At 44.1% G+C, this 20449-nt stretch overlaps 1 protein-coding gene and 1 long non-coding RNA gene across 6 annotated transcripts in view; one reads left to right on the top strand and one right to left on the bottom strand.

Moving 5' to 3' along the window:
• Positions 1–20449, bottom strand: part of sh3bp2 (SH3-domain binding protein 2) — a 37666-nt gene that overhangs the window by 6079 nt on the left and 11138 nt on the right. For 2 of the 5 annotated variants that reach the window (XM_080862462.1, XM_080862464.1), the window contains exon 1: positions 12082–12446. The exons of 1 other annotated variant lie outside the window; for it this stretch is intronic. In XM_080862462.1, the coding sequence (XP_080718588.1) occupies positions 12082–12185 (104 nt within the window). In that variant the 5' untranslated portion in view covers positions 12186–12446. Of the gene's footprint in view, positions 1–195; positions 218–2687; positions 2777–12081; positions 12447–20449 lie in introns of those variants that run through there. 2 more of the 5 variants (XM_080862465.1, XM_080862463.1) reach the window with 2 other exon arrangements.
• Positions 15615–18626, top strand: LOC308392329. Its single transcript, XR_013970795.1, has 3 exons — positions 15615–15776; positions 15874–16058; positions 16139–18626. It is a non-coding gene; the product is annotated as an uncharacterized lncRNA (long non-coding RNA).

Here is a 20449-nt window from a genome sequence, read left to right as displayed (position 1 = left end):
ACATGCCAGTGGACTAGCAGATGGAGAGTTATAGCCATGCTGTGTCCACTGTGCTGCTCAGGAAATGCTGCCTGGCTTGGGTAGCTCACCACAGCTGGACAAAGATCACTAAAAGAATGAAACATCTTTTCGTCAATTTCAAAAACTTTTCTTCTGCAAATTCCTGCTCTTACACCTGATGCAGGTGTTGCCTACCTCCTGTTGAGCTTCTTGGTGAAGATCTGAATGGCAGCGTTCTTCCTCAGTATGCTGACTGTGGAGGCTAACATAGTAGAAGCTAAAGCTGGCAGGATATCCATAATAGAATCAAGAAACCTTTTGTTTCTTTCCTCTGTGGCATTTACTGTCCCATCAAATCCAAACTGAGGGCGATTTAGCCATCCAATTTTTAAGTCTGTCTTATTTTCTGCTTTTTGCTGCAGCTCTCTCTGACGGCCTCTGCTGATATCTATCTGTCTCACTCATAAAGACACTCAGACTAAGGTGGTGGACCTACGTAACAGGAACCTTGAATTTTTGCATGGGCAAAGGCACATATTTAGTTCACACAGGAAATGCATAACATCCTGTGTCCTTTTTTGAGTCTTCAAGGTGTAATGTGAAAAAAAAATAAAAATGTGGGTGTGATAGAAAGAGACAGGGGGGTGGGGGTAGTGAAAATAAACATTACTTCATGATCTAAAGTGTTTATGTATAACTTGCAGTTTATCACCAGCATCTGCTAGCCTGAGTTGGAAAGAAGTCAAGGAATGAAGTATAGGAGGATTTAGTTGGTGCCAAAATCCACCCCCTTTCCCTGAGATAAAAAGACCTTGAGAATTAAATGGGCATGCATTCATTTACTGATGTTGAAGCGCAGATCCTGGCAGGGCTGCTTTAAAAAAACAAGACACCTTGAAAATGACTCATGCCAAAGTCAGTTTTTGTGTTATGCTTTAGACTTCAGAGTATTTCAAATAAACTAGGTGAGGCGATGATGAATGAATGAGGATAAACACCCCACACTTTAGAGTAAAATTTAATTACATGCAGGAGATAAAAAAAAAAAAAGAGCGACTTAAAGCTCTGCTTATTTCTGAAGGTCTGTTTTTAGAAAAAAATAAACTGTTGCAGGAACGTGGGCTAACTGGGATATCTTTGAACATCAGGACTTGGAAATGTTCACAGACGGTGTCCTCTGCTATATAAAACACTGCATAGACACTGTTACAGCAGTCAAACGGATCCGGGCTTATCCCAACCAAAAGCCCTGGATGACCCGGGAGGTCAGGCAGCTGCTGAAGGAGAGGAACATTGCGTTCAGGTCTGGCAACAGGGATTACTACACCACAGCCCGATCCAACCTGAAGAGAGGCATCAGAGAGGCAAAGGGGGACTATAGGAGGAGGATCGAGGACCATTTGAAGAGTAATACCAGCCGGCAGGTGTGGCAAGGCATCCAGCACCTAACCAACTATAAGATCAATCTCGGAGCTGCGGATGGTGACCTGGAGCTGGCAGAGGAGCTGAATATCTTCTTTGCCCGCTTTGAGACCAGGGTACCGGAGGTATTGGAGCCACAGCAGCAACACGCCACCCATAGCAGCACCACCCTCACCCTGGAAGAGCACGAGGTGAGGCGCATGCTGCAGGCTGTTAACCCGAGGAAGGCGGCGGGTCCTGATGGTGTGCCAGGTCGAATATTGAGGGATTGTGCAGGACAGCTGGCTGGGATCTTCACCAGGATTTTCAACAAATCCCTCGCACAGGCGACTGTCCCACTCTGCCTGAAGTCCTCCACCATAGTCCCCTTGCCTAAGAAGCCCCACATCACCGGCCTGAATGACTACAGACCGGTGGCACTCACCCCAGTGGTAATGAAATGCTTTGAGAAGCTGGTCCGCAGACACATCACAGCAGCCCTGCCCCGCAGCCTGGATCCACACCAGTTTGCCTACAGAGCAAACCGATCCACGGAAGACGCTGTAGCCACAGCACTCCATGCTGCATTAACTCCCCTGGAAGAGCATGGTAGCTATGTGCGGATGCTCTTCGTGGATTACTGCTCAGCTTTTAACACCATCCTTCCACACAAACTGGTGGCCAAGCTACAAGACCTGGGGCTTCCATACAGCACCTGCATGTGGATCAATAGCTTCCTCTCGGGCCGTAGACAGAGAGTCAGAGTTGGCCATCACACATCCTCAGCCCTGAGCCTCAGCACTGGCTCACCCCAGGGCTGTGTGCTCAGTCCACTGCTCTACTCTCTCTACACACACGACTGCACTCCTCGCCACCACAGCAACATCTTTGTGAAATTTGCAGATGACACCACAGTGGTGGGGCTCATTTCCAAGGGAGACGAGTCTACGTACAGAGACGAGGTGGAGCAGCTGACGTCATGGTGTAAGGCCAATAACCTCCTCCTCAACACTTCAAAAACCAAAGAACTCATAATAGACTTCAGAAGGAAAAAGGCAGAGATCCAACCACTATTCATAAATGGGGACTGTGTAGAAAGGGTGGCAAGCTTCCGCTTCCTGGGAGTCAATATAGAGGAGAACCTTTCCTGGAGTGTGAACACCTCCGAGCTGCTGAAAAAGGCCCAACAGAGACTGTACTTCCTGAGAATTCTCAGGAGGAATAACATCACACAGAAACTGCTGGTGTCCTTCTACAGAGCCACCATTGAGAGTGTTCTAACTTACTGCATATGCATCTGGTACACTAGCTGCACAGGGGCTCAGAGGAAAGCACTCCAAGGGATCATTAACACCGCCCAAAAGATCACTGGCTGCCCTCTCCCCACACTGGAAGTTCTACACAACGCCCACTGTTTTAAAAAGGCCCAAAACATCATAAAAGACACCTCACATCCTGGCTACTCCCTGTTCGAACTGTTGCCCTCAGGCAGACGGTACAGGGCAATCAGAGCAAGGACTAATAGACTCAAACACAGCTGTTATCCAACTGCAATAACACATCTGAATACTACAAAAAAATGTCCATCACGCCACTCTTGTGTTAATCTATGCACGGTCTGAAGCATGTGTGTGGGAATGTATGTGAATGTTTTACTGTTATATCTTATTAGTATTTTAAGTATTCTATCTATTTTATTTATTGAATTTTATTGTTTTATTTATATTTTGATATTGCTAGGGATGATGCAATGATCGGGGACCATTCTTAATTTCGTTGTTCTCATGACAATGACAATAAAGTTTCTGATTCTGATTCTGGGCCCCTTTGACTCAACCAATGACAATGTGGTTTCCAAGACATTGTTTGAAGCATACTGTTGATTCAAGCATACTGTTTGATAGTTGGCTAACCTGCTGTTAGCCAACTAGCAAGTGTTGGGTAACACTAACACAACAGCATGGTTTATCATAGGATATTGTATGCACTTACACTTGTTAGTTTGACTGCACTCAAAATAGCGAGCACAAAAACAGAAGTAGGTCGTGTCAGAATCAACTAACCACAGCTAGCATGTTTACATATGTCACACATGCTAGCGATTAGCATGCCAGCTCATGTAGTGAACTATTTGCTCTAATCTGTAGCACCATTTAGGGTGTGCATAAGAGCTCCTCCTCTGTTAGATGTTTTAGTGACCAGGTAACTGAATCATTTAAAATCAGCCTCAGTCTCTTATATACCAAAGAGATTTAGAGGAAATGTATTTATTCTGCTCTGAATATTCTGAATGGTGAGAATATGATCGAACATAATTAAACAATATTGCTTGATAATGAAGATGAGGAATAGAAATATTGCAACAGTTTAGACTGAAGAAGCTGTGGTTAGGGCAAAGTCTGCCAGGACTTGCAGCAGCTCCCCCGCTCTGGCAGATCCGCTCCACATCACCACACCCTGGTCATAATTCAACCAAAGTAGCCTACTTTGAGAACTAGAACAAAATGTATTTGCACGGACAGATGGAAGGAGTTAAACCTGTTAGCTGATAACACATGCAGGCCTCAAACACATCACAGGGTGAAACTTCAGCCTGTTTATGACCTCAGTCTGCCCTCCTTCATATCTGTGTGTGTGTGGGGGACTTCAAAAGGACATACCAAAGCTATCTCGTGGTTCGTTTTTCGCCTGGGCCCATGTCATGTTTACTGATAACTATCTGATACAGACCTCAGCACAGACACAAACGAACAGGCACGCCAGACATTCTGCACTTCATCTCATCTCAGCCCGAGTGAGGTCAGCTGCCGCTTATCATCCGATACGGATTTCATGAAGTCCTCATCTTCACGACAGAAACAGCACGATGGCAATGTGACTGCGTACTCAACACCTTTATGTTTTCTGGGAAATGTGTTAATTCTTTTTCCACTGGAGAAAGATCAGAGTCAAAAGTAGTAGTGGGAATTTGTGGGAATTAGCGAACCCTCCAAACCCCCACTGGTTTCTTCTGCAGTTCTCTCCTTGAACTCATGTTTTGTTGTGTCTTTTGTTCAACTCTCATAATCTGCATGGCCGTCAAACTGTATTTAAAAAAGAAACCAAAACATACATGCATCCAAACATCCATAAGCCTCGTATGATACCTAAACTTAAGTTACCTAAGTTATTCAATCATCACTGTAGCATAGTTTGCACACAGTTAGCCAAACAATCCCACAGGTAGCACTGAATATTTGGCCCAAATGTGGCCCACATCAGCACATCTTGACTTGGTTGCTTCAACTTAGCCTAATAATTCAACTTTGCTCTCAAAAATCATATTTAATATCATCCAAATGAAGACATTCTTTAAATATAGCAGAGCAGAGACGGCATGGAAAGGAAATCCTGTCCAAATAAATAAAAAAGAATTTCCCCTAGTAGTGTCGCATTAGATCACTTCCTAACAAGTAAAACAATGAAACACAAAGTTTCCCCATCAGCACGCTGACAGGCTTTCTGGATGCTGATATCACATTTGCTTCTCCCATCATGTGGTTCTTGCATGACTTATTTAATGACCAAAATTCGGTGACCAGAAAAAACCCCATAAAAAAAAACAAAACTTCTGCCAAATACAATCGGGCTTGCCGTGGGTTCATCCTGAAAGAACAAAAAAAAGGCAGTGTGATTTAGCTTCAAACCCGCTCACCTCAGCTACTGCTTTTTTAAAGTTCCTGAAGAGATGCTAATCAGAGAACTGCTGTTTCTCAGGAAGAGACTCACAGCCCACATACCAGACACATTCAAACACATTTCCTCTCTGGACACAAACACAATGTCTGCCCCGAGCGGTAGTTTAAAATTATCTTCCACATTTAAACTGTGTGCCAGTGCCTATTTGCTCTTCACCTGAGATGGAAGTTAAAGTTTAGTTCAATGCCTGCAAATTAATCAAGAGTAGAAATCAGCAGACATCGTGACAAAAGTAAATAGAATCCAGCTATCATTCACGTAGCATCTAAATTTGTCTTCCCGAGAAGATGACTGTGAAAAAACTACTGCAGGAAAAAGACAAAGACAACGAAATGCCGGGCCAACGATTCAAGTCGTACACAACGTGTCCTCATCTCAGATACGCTCTCCAGCAAGCTGAAGAAACTCAGAAGAGGGCATGAAGACACTATAGGCTGCATGGTGTAATGTGTGGACTCATGTTAGCAGGCTGACTGTTCATTTTCAAATTGAAATTGAAACTAGTTCAGTTTTCGAATGGAAATCCCCCGATGATTCAAGTCCTAGGAACTGTTTGTGTGAGCTCATAGAACAGTGCTGTTGCAAAGGAATACAAGCAAACTCTTTCTAATTAACAGAATACAGCACAGTATGTTCCACTGGATGACATTAGATTTCAAATTAAATGGGTTAAAGTTGTAACTTATAGTGATACAATATAAATTAAAACAAATGCAGAGACTTTAACATGATCTTTTTATTGAAGAAGCTTTCTGTGCTCAACCTAACTTATCCTCATATTATGGGACCTTTAAGGCACAGCTCAGGGGAAGAAAACCTTTACTGCCAAAAGTACTCCATGATTGAAAAGCCTCGTTCATCCACCAGCATGGATGTGAAAAGCCTTAAATTAAACCTGAGAAGGAATACTTCCCCTCTCTAATGTTTTCATTGGGTTTCTGTATGTTTTTGTACACCGGACCCTAGCCATTACAGAAACACCTCTAAGTTCCACGAATGTAATGCGCAATGTTAATCTTGTGGGACTTTAATCAGTAGTTTAACTTGATTGAAAATCATAATCACATTTCTGATGTGTTGCAAGGCTTGTTATATAAAGATATCGAAAAAAGCCATTCCTAGATACACTGCACATGCAGATAGTAGCAACATATCAGTATCATATGAGTAATTATATCCTGTTTATTATCTGTTTGACTGTAATGGTGACCATATTTCAAAATGCCGCATGATATAGTAATACATTAGAAATTTAATTCTCTACAGAAGCCGTAAACCTATCAGGAGTTGACAGTCATAGATCAGATGAGAAAAATTGTCGTTCTCTCATAGACTTCTATACAACCACAATTGTTTACACAACCAGAGGAGTCACCCCCTGCTGGTCTTTGGAAAGAATGCAGCTAAATCCCCCGATTTATAGCAATATAGGAGTTGGATTTGTGAGCTGCACACACAACTGCTATAAAAACCAAAAATCAACTAGAGGAGAGGCTTGTGTGGTTTTTCCTGTTGCGTTCTTTTGTTGTGAGCTATCATTTTATTCACAGACCACAGATCAAACTAAGATGTGCACAGACGCATACACAAGTCCATCACTGTCTACGTGTCACAGATCTCGGCAGCTGTCAGGTGTCTACAACAAAAAAAGCACGCCGCTAACCAATGTCCACGCAAAGTGCGTGCTTCGTGCTTAGACCAGATAACGAAGACCCTCACTGCTCACAACCTCAGGCTGACTCAAAGGTCACAGGTAACCGCTGACACAGCTGCAGCCAATGCAGATTGTCCCATCCAGGAAACGGTGTCATTGTGCTGTGTTTGATGTCTGCAGTGAATTGCACCTCCCCTATGACCGACCACAATGGTTCCTCCATTAGTTCAGCTTCACTTTTTGCAGGTGTGAACACATGAATAGAAACTTTGGGTTTACCTCAAGTCATCAGTGTTCTTTTACTCACTTCTGTGAAGCTGTCCAGGTGATAATGATTAACACAGCTAAAGTGTTAACGGCACAGATCTTATAAATTTGCTTGCTGCTTTTTCCCACGGATACCTTCTTAGAGTTGAGAATACTTTTTATAAACACCATCATGTGTTACTTCCAGGAAATAGCCCTAACCAGCCTTAATCTGGATATATCTGTAACTTCAATAAAAGATGGGTTTCTTCTTTTTGACATGTGTGATCTTTCATCAGGTTTATGGCCCAGATGCTGAGCAACCACCGATTCTAGGTGCCTTTTTCTTTTTTCTTTTTTTTTTAAAGCTTTTATTTTAAGAAAAAAACTACAATCATTAAGTTAGCCAATGTATGTACAGTTGAAAGAAGTTAAAAATGGATTAAAGAACCAGTCATTAAGATCTTTAGCTGTTCAGCTGATATGTCTACTAGTGTTAACAGGGGAAAGAGCTGCTGTAGATTGGGTACAGTCAAAATTATTGCAAAAGTGTGCAATGATATTTTGAAATGGTTGATTTAAAGAGATGGGCTGGGTCTTCAACCAGCCCCACACAAAGTGACTTTGTTGTCTCAACATGGTAATAAAACAGCAATAAGACTGAGTCAGCTATCAGTTTAGAAGTGAATGGGGTCAAGTTAGCAACTACATACAGTCTGCTTGTGACAACATAACAATTAATACTCATGAATTGGAGAAAAGCGCATATTTGTTGCATATCTCCATACACAGAAATTCAAATTAACTAACTACATTCAGAGTCCAGGATTTTAAACAGATATTCAGAAATTCCTCCAAAAATAGTGACCTTGTTGCTGCAGAATGGCAATTTAACTGCAAGACCAGAACCAGAATACAACCAGCTGGCAGCCAATAGAGTCTAGTCCTACTCTACTGCAAAGAGACGCTTGGCAGATGAGTGTTTTCAGTGCAGTCAGTGAAAAAACGATCATTTGGAGACAGGTTGCCGGTTGATGATCTGTGCAATCACCTTGTGATCAAAAGTGGTTGGCACAACTGCTTTCAATCGAACACCAACAGCAAGAGCATTCGATGGAGTTGCTGCACAACCACTGTCAAGAAGTTGCTAAAAAAAAAACTCTACAGTGCTCTATAGTGTGAGACCTGTACCTGCAGGTTAAACATTAAAACTAGTTGGATTTATATGTTTGAGAATTAGAACAGCTTTAGCTTTCAAAAAGCAATACTTTGTGTATAATTTTGGCACTGTAGCTTGTGGAAATGTCTGGCCTTTCCAGTATCATCTCCTCGGTTTTTAATGTAAAATGAATTCAGAGAACAAGTGACCACCGGTGTGTAGGACTGTTTGGTTTTTTATTAACACGGAAAATTGGAAAAGCAGAAGAGAAACAGAAACAAGTCTTTTGCTCTCCACACACACACCTGCAGCGATGGGCTCATAGAAAGCTGAAATAGTAAAAAGCAGGTCCTCTTTCTCTACCTGCATCACTCCTTCCTGTGTCCAAATATGGCAGTGCCACTCAACAGGAACTACACCATCGTCACACTTCTGTAACGGCTGCAGGAAGGATTCCTCTCTGACTGATGCACACAAACACACAGTCTAAGTCTTCAGTTGGAAAGATTCAAAGTGTAAAAATCCTACAGTAGCCGTTTGTAACAAATTACAAACTGTAATTTAGCAAGAAAGAGAAAAAGCGGTGAAGAGAAAGGTACACCGGATGAAAGGAAGGAAGAGAGATAGGATTGAGATTCTGCCGTCTGACTGCATGCCCACCCTCCCCCCACAACGCAGGGGTCGAAAAATGAGAACTCATTTCCCGTAAATGTCTCCTCGTTCTCTCTCTTTCTAACGCAAACCTTGCTGAGGAAATACCGAGGTCGCAGCTGATGACCGTCATGGAAGCTTATCTCCACTGACAAATAAAGTGGATTTTTCTCTGAGGAATCAAATCACCAAAGCTAACAGACTTGGTTTAATTTACCGTATAAAATTCTTTTTTAAAAGCAAACATGGGCCATTGGCAAAGTATCGATCGCCTGTTTTTAGAGGTGAAAGCAATAGATTACAGCTAGCCCAGTTTTTGTAACGAATTCAGGCTATTTTTTGGATGCAAATACTCAGGAAATACAAGTACTTACATTACACTTTGCATGCTTCGTTCTTCCTCTGTCCCCTCAGTGTGCAACAACAACATTCCTGCTTTGACTTTGGTTTTTGAAGAAAGTTGGCATGAAAGTTTCATTTTAAAGCCTCACACCTACGTGCTTTCAGCCTCACCTCTGTGTGTCTGCACCCTCCTGTTTCTCTTCATCTCTTATGCATTCTCTTACAGTTTACAGTCTCACAAACACACTAGGTGTGATTTATAACTGATGACTTGTGTTTGTTATGACTGAGAACTTTTACAGTAGCTCAGCCCTGTTACTGGTTGCTCCTGCATAATGTTATGTAAATCAGTCCTCTCTCGACAAAGTATTCCCAACTGTCTATGTTGTATTTTTGTTATATACTAAATTTTATGATAACGATACCACCATTTCTAGCTCTGTTTTCATACTCTTGGACTCTATTAAAGTAGCTTTGATTCACAGTTCATAATAATTCTTAATCATCTTATACTGGAATTTTGGTGAAGTTTTAACCTTTGCGAACAAAAGGTTTAATATCGATCTCTCCTTTTGAATGAGTGCCTCTCATACATGCAATAATCCTTTCTGTCATCGTTGTATTTTTACTCAGTTGTATATAGTATTTGTATTTGTATTCTATTTTTATCTTATTGTATATTTATTTTATTTTATTCTACTGTATATAGTATTTTATTTTATTCTATTCTGTACAGTTGTGTACTGTATTTATTCTTATTGTATTCTAATTTTTGCCTCATAACTTTTGCACTGTCCACTTCCTGCTGTGACAAAACAAATTTCCCACGTGTGGGACTAATAAAGGTTATCTTATCTTATCTTATCTTAATACATTAATAATATATATTGCATCTTGGATTTCTAATTATGTTAGGATATTTATTGGTTATTTAAGTTAAGTTATTTAAGAGGAAGTTTTGTCTTAATGTCATTATGCTTGCATAATGTCGACAAAGAGTCGCAAATCTTGAATTCCTAATCCCGATAGAGCACTGAAGCAAGTTATACTTATTATAGCACAGATTATTTTTTTGTTTTTTTGCACCACCACCTGTGTTTGGAAACCAAATCAAGCTCTGCTGGTAACTTTAAATTAAAACACGTTCCCTTCAAAATCATTTCTGTTGGTCTCACAGATGCTTTCTGTCTGTCCTGAATGAGAACAGGTGTTTTGGAAACGTTGTGTACTTGTGTACATTGTAGTTAACTTCAGCTGTGGGGTACTGAACTGCTTTTTGTTTCTTATAGTTTTACGATAATGTTGGTTTGTCAAATGTTCCTATGTCCCCCGTTACGAATAAAGTTTCCTTTGGCATTGGAGCCACAGCTATGGCGGCCGCAGAGCGAGAACAGTTTCATTTCCTGCGAAGCTCGTGTTAGAAGGCTGGAGATATGGTGGGCGCAGATGTCCGTGTCCTGAGGTTGTAGTTTTAGTCAGGATGGTTACTTTCACAAAAAAAACTACTCAGCTAGCCTCAGGAGAAACCTCCCTTTTGAGAAAAATGCACCCAGGTTGCATGTTAAAAATGCTAAGTTGAGAGTGACACACCTGTCTCACTATTGCCATTACCAGGTGCATCAAAAAACATGTGTTTTTGAGGTTTTGTGAATTTTAAAACACCAAAAACAGATGACTGCATTTTTTGCTTGTTTTGCAATGTTCAACCTCTAGACATCTCAGATGCAAAAATAACTGCTCAGGTCTCCAAGAAGTGAAATTATGAAAATGAAGAACTTGCTCTCCCCAATCTCCTTACAAAACTTACTAACAGAGAAGCAGGTAAAATGCTTTCATACATTAATATATCACTCTTCAAATAATGCCACTCACTGTGGACCTTTCATCTTGAATTAGCATCTATCTGTCAAAAATGTGACTCAGTTTTTTGGAACTTGGAAGTGTTTTTTTTTTCTTGCTGTTTACATCCTGGACACGTATCCACAGCTTCAGTGGGTAAAGTCTGTCATTCACCTTGTGAAATATACCTACTAAAGCTCAGCGCGTTCTAAAATAAGACATGACCTAATGTGCCGTGTACTGTCATGGTATTTTGTAACTTGGTTACATCATATCTAGTCTCACTGCTCCTGAGTGCAAACATACGCTCTCTCACATCTTTTCTTTTTGCTTTACTGGAAAAAATATTACATCAGTGCTAATTTTTTTATTCCTGATTGTTTTATTTATTAATTAAAACATCTTGTTTGTCCAGTATTTACTTGATACTCTTGCCATGCTGGTTTTTTTTTTGACTGCACGGGGACAAGGAGTGCTAAAAGTGCAATATGTACTACTTTCACTCCCTCATAAATATCGCTCGAAATAAGCCAAGTTAATGTCCGTTTTATTGAAAAGTTGTAAAATTCATCTGTTTCAAATGCAGTGTGAAAAATGTAGATGTTCGCTTTTGACTTTCCGACTTCTAAACAAGATTTTAACTTTTCTCAGTACTTTAGTCTGAAATGTTGCACTTCACTTAGGAAATCTTAAATTTGCTGTTTACACATTTCAGACAGCAGAGAACGCAAGTTCAAATTCCATTAGTTAGATTATTGTGACAACCAGATCAAACAGCAGCCAGTAAAGATGGTACAAACCTCACTCTTACTTGCGTGGTTTTGCACACCTGAGACCACCGATGATACTCAAGATCATTCAAAAGAACCACTAAATACCAGATATCTGCCACTTGATAAACACAAAAACCAACTAATGAGATAGTCACTACCTCAAACGAGTCTCAGAGCTGATCACCAAACTCAGGCTGGTGAGGACGTGTTCAGTGAAAAAATAAAGATACCAGAAAAGCTGTGTCAGACCCAGCAGTGAGGATAATGTCTGAACTTACATGATGTCCCTTTGTTCCCGAATACACATCCTGGTGCTTGGTTTGGAGCTCCGTGCAAACGACTTCTTCTTCTTTACCGAAGGAGCAGACATGTCGGCGGACATGACAGCGGCAGTACAGGATAATATACCACCATAATTTTCAACCCACGTGGAGAGACGGATATACGGTTGAATGGACTCAAAGTAGAAAGAATCGAGTCAGATTCAAAATCATAAGAGTTGTTATGGGTGGAAGCATGAAAACAGAATGCAGATGAATGGAACTGGAGAAAGGTGTTAACGAAGAAAGAAAAAACAAAAAATAATGAAAGAAATGGATAGATGAGCAGAGAGAACAATCAGCTGTGTCAATTAGGAAGTCTGTTGATGATCTGAACCCCTGATACTCCACCAAGCGTTTCCTGAGGGGGGCTCCTCCTTTAGCTCTGGCACTTCATTGGCTGACTGCTTTCAGCATGTTCCTTCCTGCTTCCTCAAAGACAGCATGCGATAGGCTGCCGCTTGTAGCCCACACTTCTGCAAACACATAGCTCACACACTTGGACACCCAGCTCCTGTGAAAGAAGCCTGGGGACTTTCCGTCGCACAGGACTGGAACAATTCAGAGGTCAAGCACATGGACGCAGACACACAAATGCATCTGAAAACACACACTGAAACAGAGCCGTTCCTCTGTGAGGTTACAGGTGATACTTTCTAGTGTGTAGTAATTCTAAGAGACCCTAACTTCCTTTTGACTCTTAAAACCGACCTGTGGGCACTTTATAAAAGACTAAGAAGGCCTAAATAAAACAGATAAGCTTAGGCAGAAAGCTTGAAGAACGAGTGTTCTATGAGTGTTGCAGTGCATAAATTTGTCACTGATAATGTCTTTCAACTCAGTTTTAATGATGTAGAATAGCTGTGGCAAACATAAGGCCCAGGGGACTAATATTGGGCCGACAGAGACTGGAATCCAGTCTAATAGACGTTTTTTTAAAAAGTGAAGGAGGGCATAAATTTTGATCTTTAAAAATACGGGTCAACAACAACAAAAAGGTTATTCTCTGTGAATTGACTGTGTGCACGTTAGCATACGCTACTTCCAATGCGGAAACTCCTGTGGGGAGCTTTGTTTCCGGTGTCCTATTCGGGCCCTGTTTACGGTCCAAAACAAGTTAAGCAAATGAATGAATCAAGCGGCGATTTGCATTTCTATAGATGTCTTGGGCATTTACCCAATATGTCTGTAAATGATGTTCATCGACTTGTCGATATTTTTCCCCCGCGCCTCAGAGAAAAAGAGAAAAGAGATTCAAATGTTATATTTCTCAGCTGTCCCTCGTTTATCGCAGGTGTTATGTTCTAGAAATAACCAGCGATAGGTGAAATCAAGTAGCCAATTTTATTTTTTGACGAAGCAAAACATTTCGTGGACATACAGTACTACACTTCAGAGTCACACTGCTAGCGATCGATGCAGCGATTCTGTACAGTACAGGAGAGACGTCACGGAGGAGATCGTCTGCAGCGATCAGGATGCAGGACACAATGTGACGTAAAAAAAAAATAAGCATGCAAACTTGCACTAAAAAATCCGTGAAACAGCGAGGTGAAAGGTGAACCACGTTATAGCGAAGGACCGCTGTAATTTTTAAGGTAAGTCACAACATACCCTTCGTAAATACTAATGTATAGAAACCCTTACCAGCAATCATTCATTTTTTGTGTGGCTTTTTTCACGGTTTGTTAACATGCTGTGTAGGTGTGTACTTGACTAGCTGATCTCGACATAATGGGGGAAACATCTGGTTTGACTATTCTTCACCTGTAGTTTGAATGCTGAACATTTGCCTGTTTAAATCATAAGACCAGTCACTATACAGAGATGTGCTTCTGAATGTGGACGATGTGTCTTGTGCTGCAGTGATGCAGTTCTGCTTGTGTTGAGTGATGTAAACAACTGATCGATCTAAACTCTTTAGACGTCAAAATTGATCATTAGATTTTTTATGACACAACAGTGGCGAGTGTTCCCACTTTCTGCTCTTTGTAACTTAACGCGATCTTTCCGTTTTCGAGTTTTGGACATGATTTTGGAGTATATGTTCGCAGTAGCGATTGACCGCAAAGTAAAGCTACCGGAAATGTACAACCCCACATCCGGTCTCAAACCAGGAAGTTAGCATTTTCTCGTGCACAGGGTCTCTTAGACTGGGCAACAAGCTACCAGAACTATTTCTTTATTTTACACAGGTATTTCTCCAAGAGTCGTGCTGACAGATCGTTTTTTCTATTTACTGTTGAGTATATATCCATAGTGTTGCAATTGCACTGCAAAATGAGTCTGACATCCCTGATCTAGACCCCAAAATATTATACAGAGACAATAAACCAGTCAATCAGACATGGCTTAGAGTACATCAGCAAAAACTTGGTGATGGTGGGGACGAGATTGCCACTAGAAGCCAATGCGCTACAACCGACTGGGAAGTGAGGGAAAAGATGAGCGGAAAGAGAAGCACAGAGAAACTGACAGTGAAACACAAAATACTGGTGAGAGTGAGAAAAGAGATCTTTGGAGGAAAAAGGCTCAGTGCATCATGGGAAGTCCCCCGAGCAGCCGGAGCTTGTAGCACTGAAGCTACAGGGTGGTTCAGGGTCAGTTGATCCAGCCCTAACTTTTAGTTTGAAGCCTTAAACTAGAGCAGGCATCTCTATCCTAAACCCAGACTTTCTCAGTCTCACTTTGCTTCCTCAATACGTTCTCGTGCTTATTGTGTTCACAAATTTTAAAGACTAACATAAAAACAATAGTCTATATTTTAGTTTAGTTTGAATTTTCTTTATTTTTTTACAAGGCTGGGTTGAGCCTTGTATTTTAGTTCACTAAAATAACTTTTATATCGTAGGCTACAGAAGTCTGGAAAGTTCACCTCTTTTTAAATCCACAAACCTCACCAGACGACAGCTCTCTGACTTCTTTTCCCCCCCAACATACTACCGTGAACACACAGGAAGCACCATGATGTCTAAAACCACCATACTCCTCCTGTACACTACTTGGAAGTGAGTTCATATTGCAAAAAGAACTGAACTATTTAAGTCATTCCTCTAAAAAATGACTAGCCCTGTATCAGTTTCTCTTTAAACATTTTTCCTTTACGTCTCGTATCAGTTGTACATTTCCTAGTTTTGTATTAGCATTTGTGTTTCCACTATCAGCTTTCCCTCCTCTTCTGTCCCCTTTTCTGTCATTACTTCAAGCTGCCACAAGTCACTTACAAGTATATTAGGCTGGGCTCAATCAAGGGTTCAGTGAGTTGTTCTGTAATATATCTGAATACAAAAATGTGAGAAAATAAAAACCCACTAGAGTGTGTCATATCACTTGGGTGAGGTTTGTTGGGTGTTGATTCAGGACCAAACATGAGCCTGTGTACTCTGAAGCATGTTAGTGTATTTGTTACCCACTGCAATTCACACTGGCACAGGAGATTTGCATTATTGATGTGTAGCCGACAAATCTGCAGTAACTGTGTCTGTGTCATGGTCCGGGTGTGTGCCAGTGTGTCTCCCTCCGAGCCGGCGTCTCCACCCCTGGGAGGGGCCTCAGTGTTTTTGCTGATCGTTGACATCTGTGGGTAATTAGCCGGGGGACTCATAAGGCCAGCGTTCTCAATCTCTCTTCGCCAGATTCTCTGCTAAACATCAGTCAGTGCAGGCCACCACCATAATTTCCTTACGTGTTTTTTTGTGAATCACTTTTGCTTCACTGTATGTTTGTTTTTTGTGCGCCTCCCTTTTTCAGCTACACCTAACTGTTAAACCTCTGGCGAAGAGCTTCTACTTGGATGCTGGACCTTCTGGCAGTCCCTCAGGCTACCACCAAAACTACCTACCTGCCTCTCTGCCTCCACGCCAGGAGTTTTTGGATTTACACACCCGGATTACTCCCCCTCTATGTTATCTCCGACCTCCGTTGGCAAGTACACAGTACGAAGGAGGATTTTGAGCCAAATAACATATTCATATGCCTCCTTATCTATGTTTTGAACATTTGCATTCTGTTACAGTGACCCCGACCTTTCCCTGGACCTTTTGTGACTTGCTTTCCAGTCCAATCCCCGGACCCGGACCAGATCATTATTTAGTTAACGTCTACGCTCACCTTTTGTTTATGAATATTTTGTGTGCACATTAAACATTATTCTTAAAATATATTTACGAGCTGTTCGGCGTCTTGCGTTTGAGTCCTGTCACTCGTCTGAAACGGTCCCGGCCGTAACAGTAGAATCTGGCCAGCAGTTATGGACTCAGCAGACGCGGAACGGTCAGCCATTCAGAGGCAGGGGGCGATATTAGGAAGTCATGAACAATCTATTCAGTTCCTGTTAGCCCAGCAGCAGACTCTTAGAGATGGTCAAAGTAAAATACTGGAGACCCTCCAGGCTCTACAAACTGATATTTCTACTGCTGCTGGTTCCGCCTCGGGCCCCGCGGGCCAAGACTCCGGTACACCAGCTCCTCTGCCTCAACCTGTTGCCGTTGCATCTCCACCTACATCAGCTTTCCGTGATGCTACGTCCCCGGAGCCCGAACCATTCTCAGGGGATCCAGGGAGTTGTAGCGGGTTTTTGCTTCAGGTTGACCTTGTTTTCGGTCGTTCTCCGCGCACATTTGTTGCGGATTCTAATAAGATATCTTATTTGGTGGGTAAACTGCGTAATCGTGCACTTAAATGGGCGGAGGCGTATCTATCGAAGAATCCTTTGTTAACCTGTTCTTATGAGGTGTTTTTGGGGGAATTCCAGAAAACGTTTGCGCACCCCATTTCTGAGGGTAGTTCTGCGCAGAGGCTGCTGGATCTTCGCCAGGGCCGTCAGAGGGTTGCTGATTTTTTGATTGATTTTCGTACTGCTGCCGCCGAAACCGGTTGGCCTGACGACGCTCTGCGTGGGGTGTTTTTCCGGGCATTGAACGAGGGTATGAAAGACCAGCTTGCCTCCCGTGATGAGCCAAAATCTTTTGAGGAACTGGCGTCCCTCTCCCTTCGCATTGACAACAGGTTGCGTGACAGGGAGAGGGACAGGAACTACAAATCCCAGCGCCGTTTACCGCGCTCGTTTCCGGGTACGTCACCGTCGCCGCCTCCGACTGTGGACTCGCATGAGTTTGTCGCCTCGGCTTACGTCACTGATCCCGAGCCGGAGCCTATGCAGATTGGCCGGTCACGGTTGACACCGGAGGAGAGGGAGCGGCGGCGTCGGGCTCATGCCTGTTTTTACTGTGGCTCGCTGGAACACTTGATTGCTGCATGCCCGAAGGAGGGAAAAGGTGTCGCCCGCCGGTAGAATCGGGGATACGGGTGGGCGGTTCGAATTCTGGTCAGAAACCCCGTTTACAACTCCCTGTCACCTTGGAGATGCTACAGAGTACTCATTCGTGCACAGCCTTATTAGATTCTGGTTCTGAACAGAATTTAATCAGTCTCGATCTCGCTGAACGATTAGGCGTTCCGCTCGTGCGCCTTGAGCCGCCCATTCCAGTTAGAGCGATTAATAACCAGGTTTTCACTAGAATTTCTTTTCGCACTGGTCCAGTGTCACTGTGCACTTCGGGGAATCATAGGGAAAAACTCACCTTTTTTGTCCTCGATTCACCTGATACTCCGCTCACTTTGGGTTATCCCTGGCTGTGCTTGCACAATCCGCACTTGGATTGGGAGGGGCAAAGGGTTGTCAGCTGGAGCCCTTTTTGCCACTCCAATTGTCTGACTTCCGCCCGTTTTCCCGGCCCGGGGGAGGCTACGGGGACTGACGAATATGTCCCCGATCTCTCAGGGGTGCCGCCTGAGTATCATGATTTGCGGGAGGTATTCAGTAAGATCAAAGCGCAGTCCCTACCGCCCCATCGCCCTTATGACTGTGCGATTGATTTGCTCCCCGGAGCGTCCCTGCCCAAGAGCCGGTTATATAGTATCTCTAGGCCTGAACGTGCTGCGATGGAGGAGTATATTAGGGATTCATTAGCGGCTGGGTTAATCCGTCCGTCTTCGTCCCCCGTGGCGGCGGGGTTTTTTTTTGTAGACAAGAAGGATGGGTCTCTTCGGCCGTGTATTGATTTCAGGGGCTTGAATGACGTCACTGTTAAAAATAAGTATCCCTTGCCACTCATTAGCTCCGCTGTTGAATCGCTACAGGGTGCCACGGTGTTCACTAAGTTAGATCTTCGCAATGCTTATCATTTGGTGCGAGTCCGTCAGGGAGACGAGTGGAAGACCGCGTTTAACACCCCCCTGGGTCATTTCGAGTATCTCGTTATGCCTTTCGGTTTAACGAACGCTCCAGCGGTGTTTCAGGCCCTAATAAATGACGTCCTGCGGGATTTCCTCGACCGTTTTGTGTTCGTCTATTTAGATGACATTCTTATTTTTTCTAAGTCTTTGGCTGAGCATCATTCACATGTCCGTGCTGTCCTTCAACGCCTCTTGGAAAACAGACTGTATGCCAAGGCTGAGAAATGTGAGTTTCATTTGACATCGGTCTCTTTCCTGGGATACATCTTGGCAGGAGGGCAGGTGAAGACGGATCCAGCTAAGGTGAAGGCGGTCACTGACTGGCCTGTGCCTTCTACTCGCAAGCAACTCCAGGGGTTTTTGGGATTTGCGAATTTCTATCGTCGGTTTATAAGGAACTACAGTCTAGTGGCGGCTCCGCTTACACGCCTTACCTCTACGAAGCTTCCGTTCGGCTGGTCCGCCGAAGCTGACAGCGCATTCACGGAGCTGAAACATCTGTTTTCTACTGCGCCCATCCTCGCTCAACCCGATCCGTCTAAGGCTTTTATTGTGGAGGTGGATGCTTCTGATGTGGGGGTGGGGGCTGTGCTTTCACAACGTGCCGGCCCCTCCTCTAAGCTGCGGCCGTGCGCCTTTTTCTCTCGGCGGCTTTCACCAGCGGAACGGAACTATGATGTGGGGGACCGGGAGCTGCTTGCCGTTAAGTTGGCGTTGGAGGAGTGGCGTCATCATCTGGAAGGCGCGGCGCTACCGTTCCTGGTGTGGACGGATCATAAGAACTTGACGTACCTGCGCGGTGCGAAGAGGTTGAATGCACGTCAAGCTCGTTGGTCGCTGTTTTTCGCACGTTTTAACTTTTCCATTTCTTATCGCCCGGGTTCCAGAAACACCAAACCGGATGCCCTCTCTCGGCAGTTTGACTCTGACACGGGTCCGGCGGAGTTTTCCACCATTCTTCCGGCCGGCTGTACGGTGGGAGCTATTACCTGGGAGGTGGAGGACGCCATCGACCGGGGCCTCCGGACGGAACCGGATCCGGGCACGGGACCGCCTAACCGGCGTTTTGTTCCCGCGGCTGCTCGCTCCAAGGTACTGGAATGGGTGCACGCTTCGAGGTTTGCGTGTCACCCGGGCAGGGGCAGGACGACTTCTATGGTTAAGAGACATTTTTGGTGGGCCACTCTGGATAAAGATGTTCGGGAGTATGTGGCTGCGTGCCCTGTGTGTGCCAGGTGTAAGTCGCGTACTCACCGTCCTGCTGGGCTGTTGCAGCCGTTGTCTACGCCTCATCGCCCTTGGTCCCACATCGCCCTGGATTTTGTTACGGGACTCCCGGTTTCGGCTGGGAAGACCACTATTCTCTCGGTCGTGGATCGGTTTTCTAAGGCTGCTCATTTCGTCGCTTTGGAGAAGTTGCCCACTGCGGCTGAGACGTCTACGTTGTTGTTGGACCATGTTTTTCGGCTTCATGGCATTCCTGTGGAAATAGTTTCGGACAGGGGTCCGCAGTTCTCGTCCCAGGTTTGGGGTTCTTTTTGCGCTGCTTTGGGGGCCAGGCCTTGTCTGAGCTCTGGTTACCATCCTCAGACGAACGGCCAGACGGAACGTTTAAATCAGGAGCTGGAGGCCGCGCTCCGCTGTGTGACCTGTCATAACCCTGCGACTTGGGCCTCGTATCTGCCGTGGGTGGAATATGCCCACAACTCCTTGGTTTCGTCTGCTACTGGGTTGTCACCTTTTGAGGCCTCTTTGGGTTATCAGCCGCCCCTGTTTCCGGTGGAGGAGGCTGATCTTGCTGTCCCCTCGGTCCAGCATCATCTACAGCGCTGCCGTCGGGTCTGGTCTCGTACGCGGGAGGCGCTGTTGCGAGCTGTGGCTCGCCAACGTAGCTGTGCCGACCGTCGCCGGTCTCCTGCGCCTGTTTACTCACCTGGACAGAAGGTGTGGCTCGCTGCGAAAGACATCCCTCTCAGGGCATCCTCCCGCAAGTTGTCTCCTCGTTACATCGGCCCCTATTCTGTGGACAGGGTCCTCAGCCCTTCGGCTGTCAAGCTCCGTTTGCCTGCTGCCTTGAGGGTTCACCCGG

This window comes from Rhamphochromis sp. 'chilingali' (genome assembly GCF_963969265.1).
Source record: "Rhamphochromis sp. 'chilingali' genome assembly, chromosome: 2".
Lineage (NCBI taxonomy): Eukaryota > Metazoa > Chordata > Actinopteri > Cichliformes > Cichlidae > Rhamphochromis > Rhamphochromis sp. 'chilingali'.
Note: the sequence above shows the minus strand (reverse complement) of the source record. Positions and strands in the feature narration are given on the sequence as shown.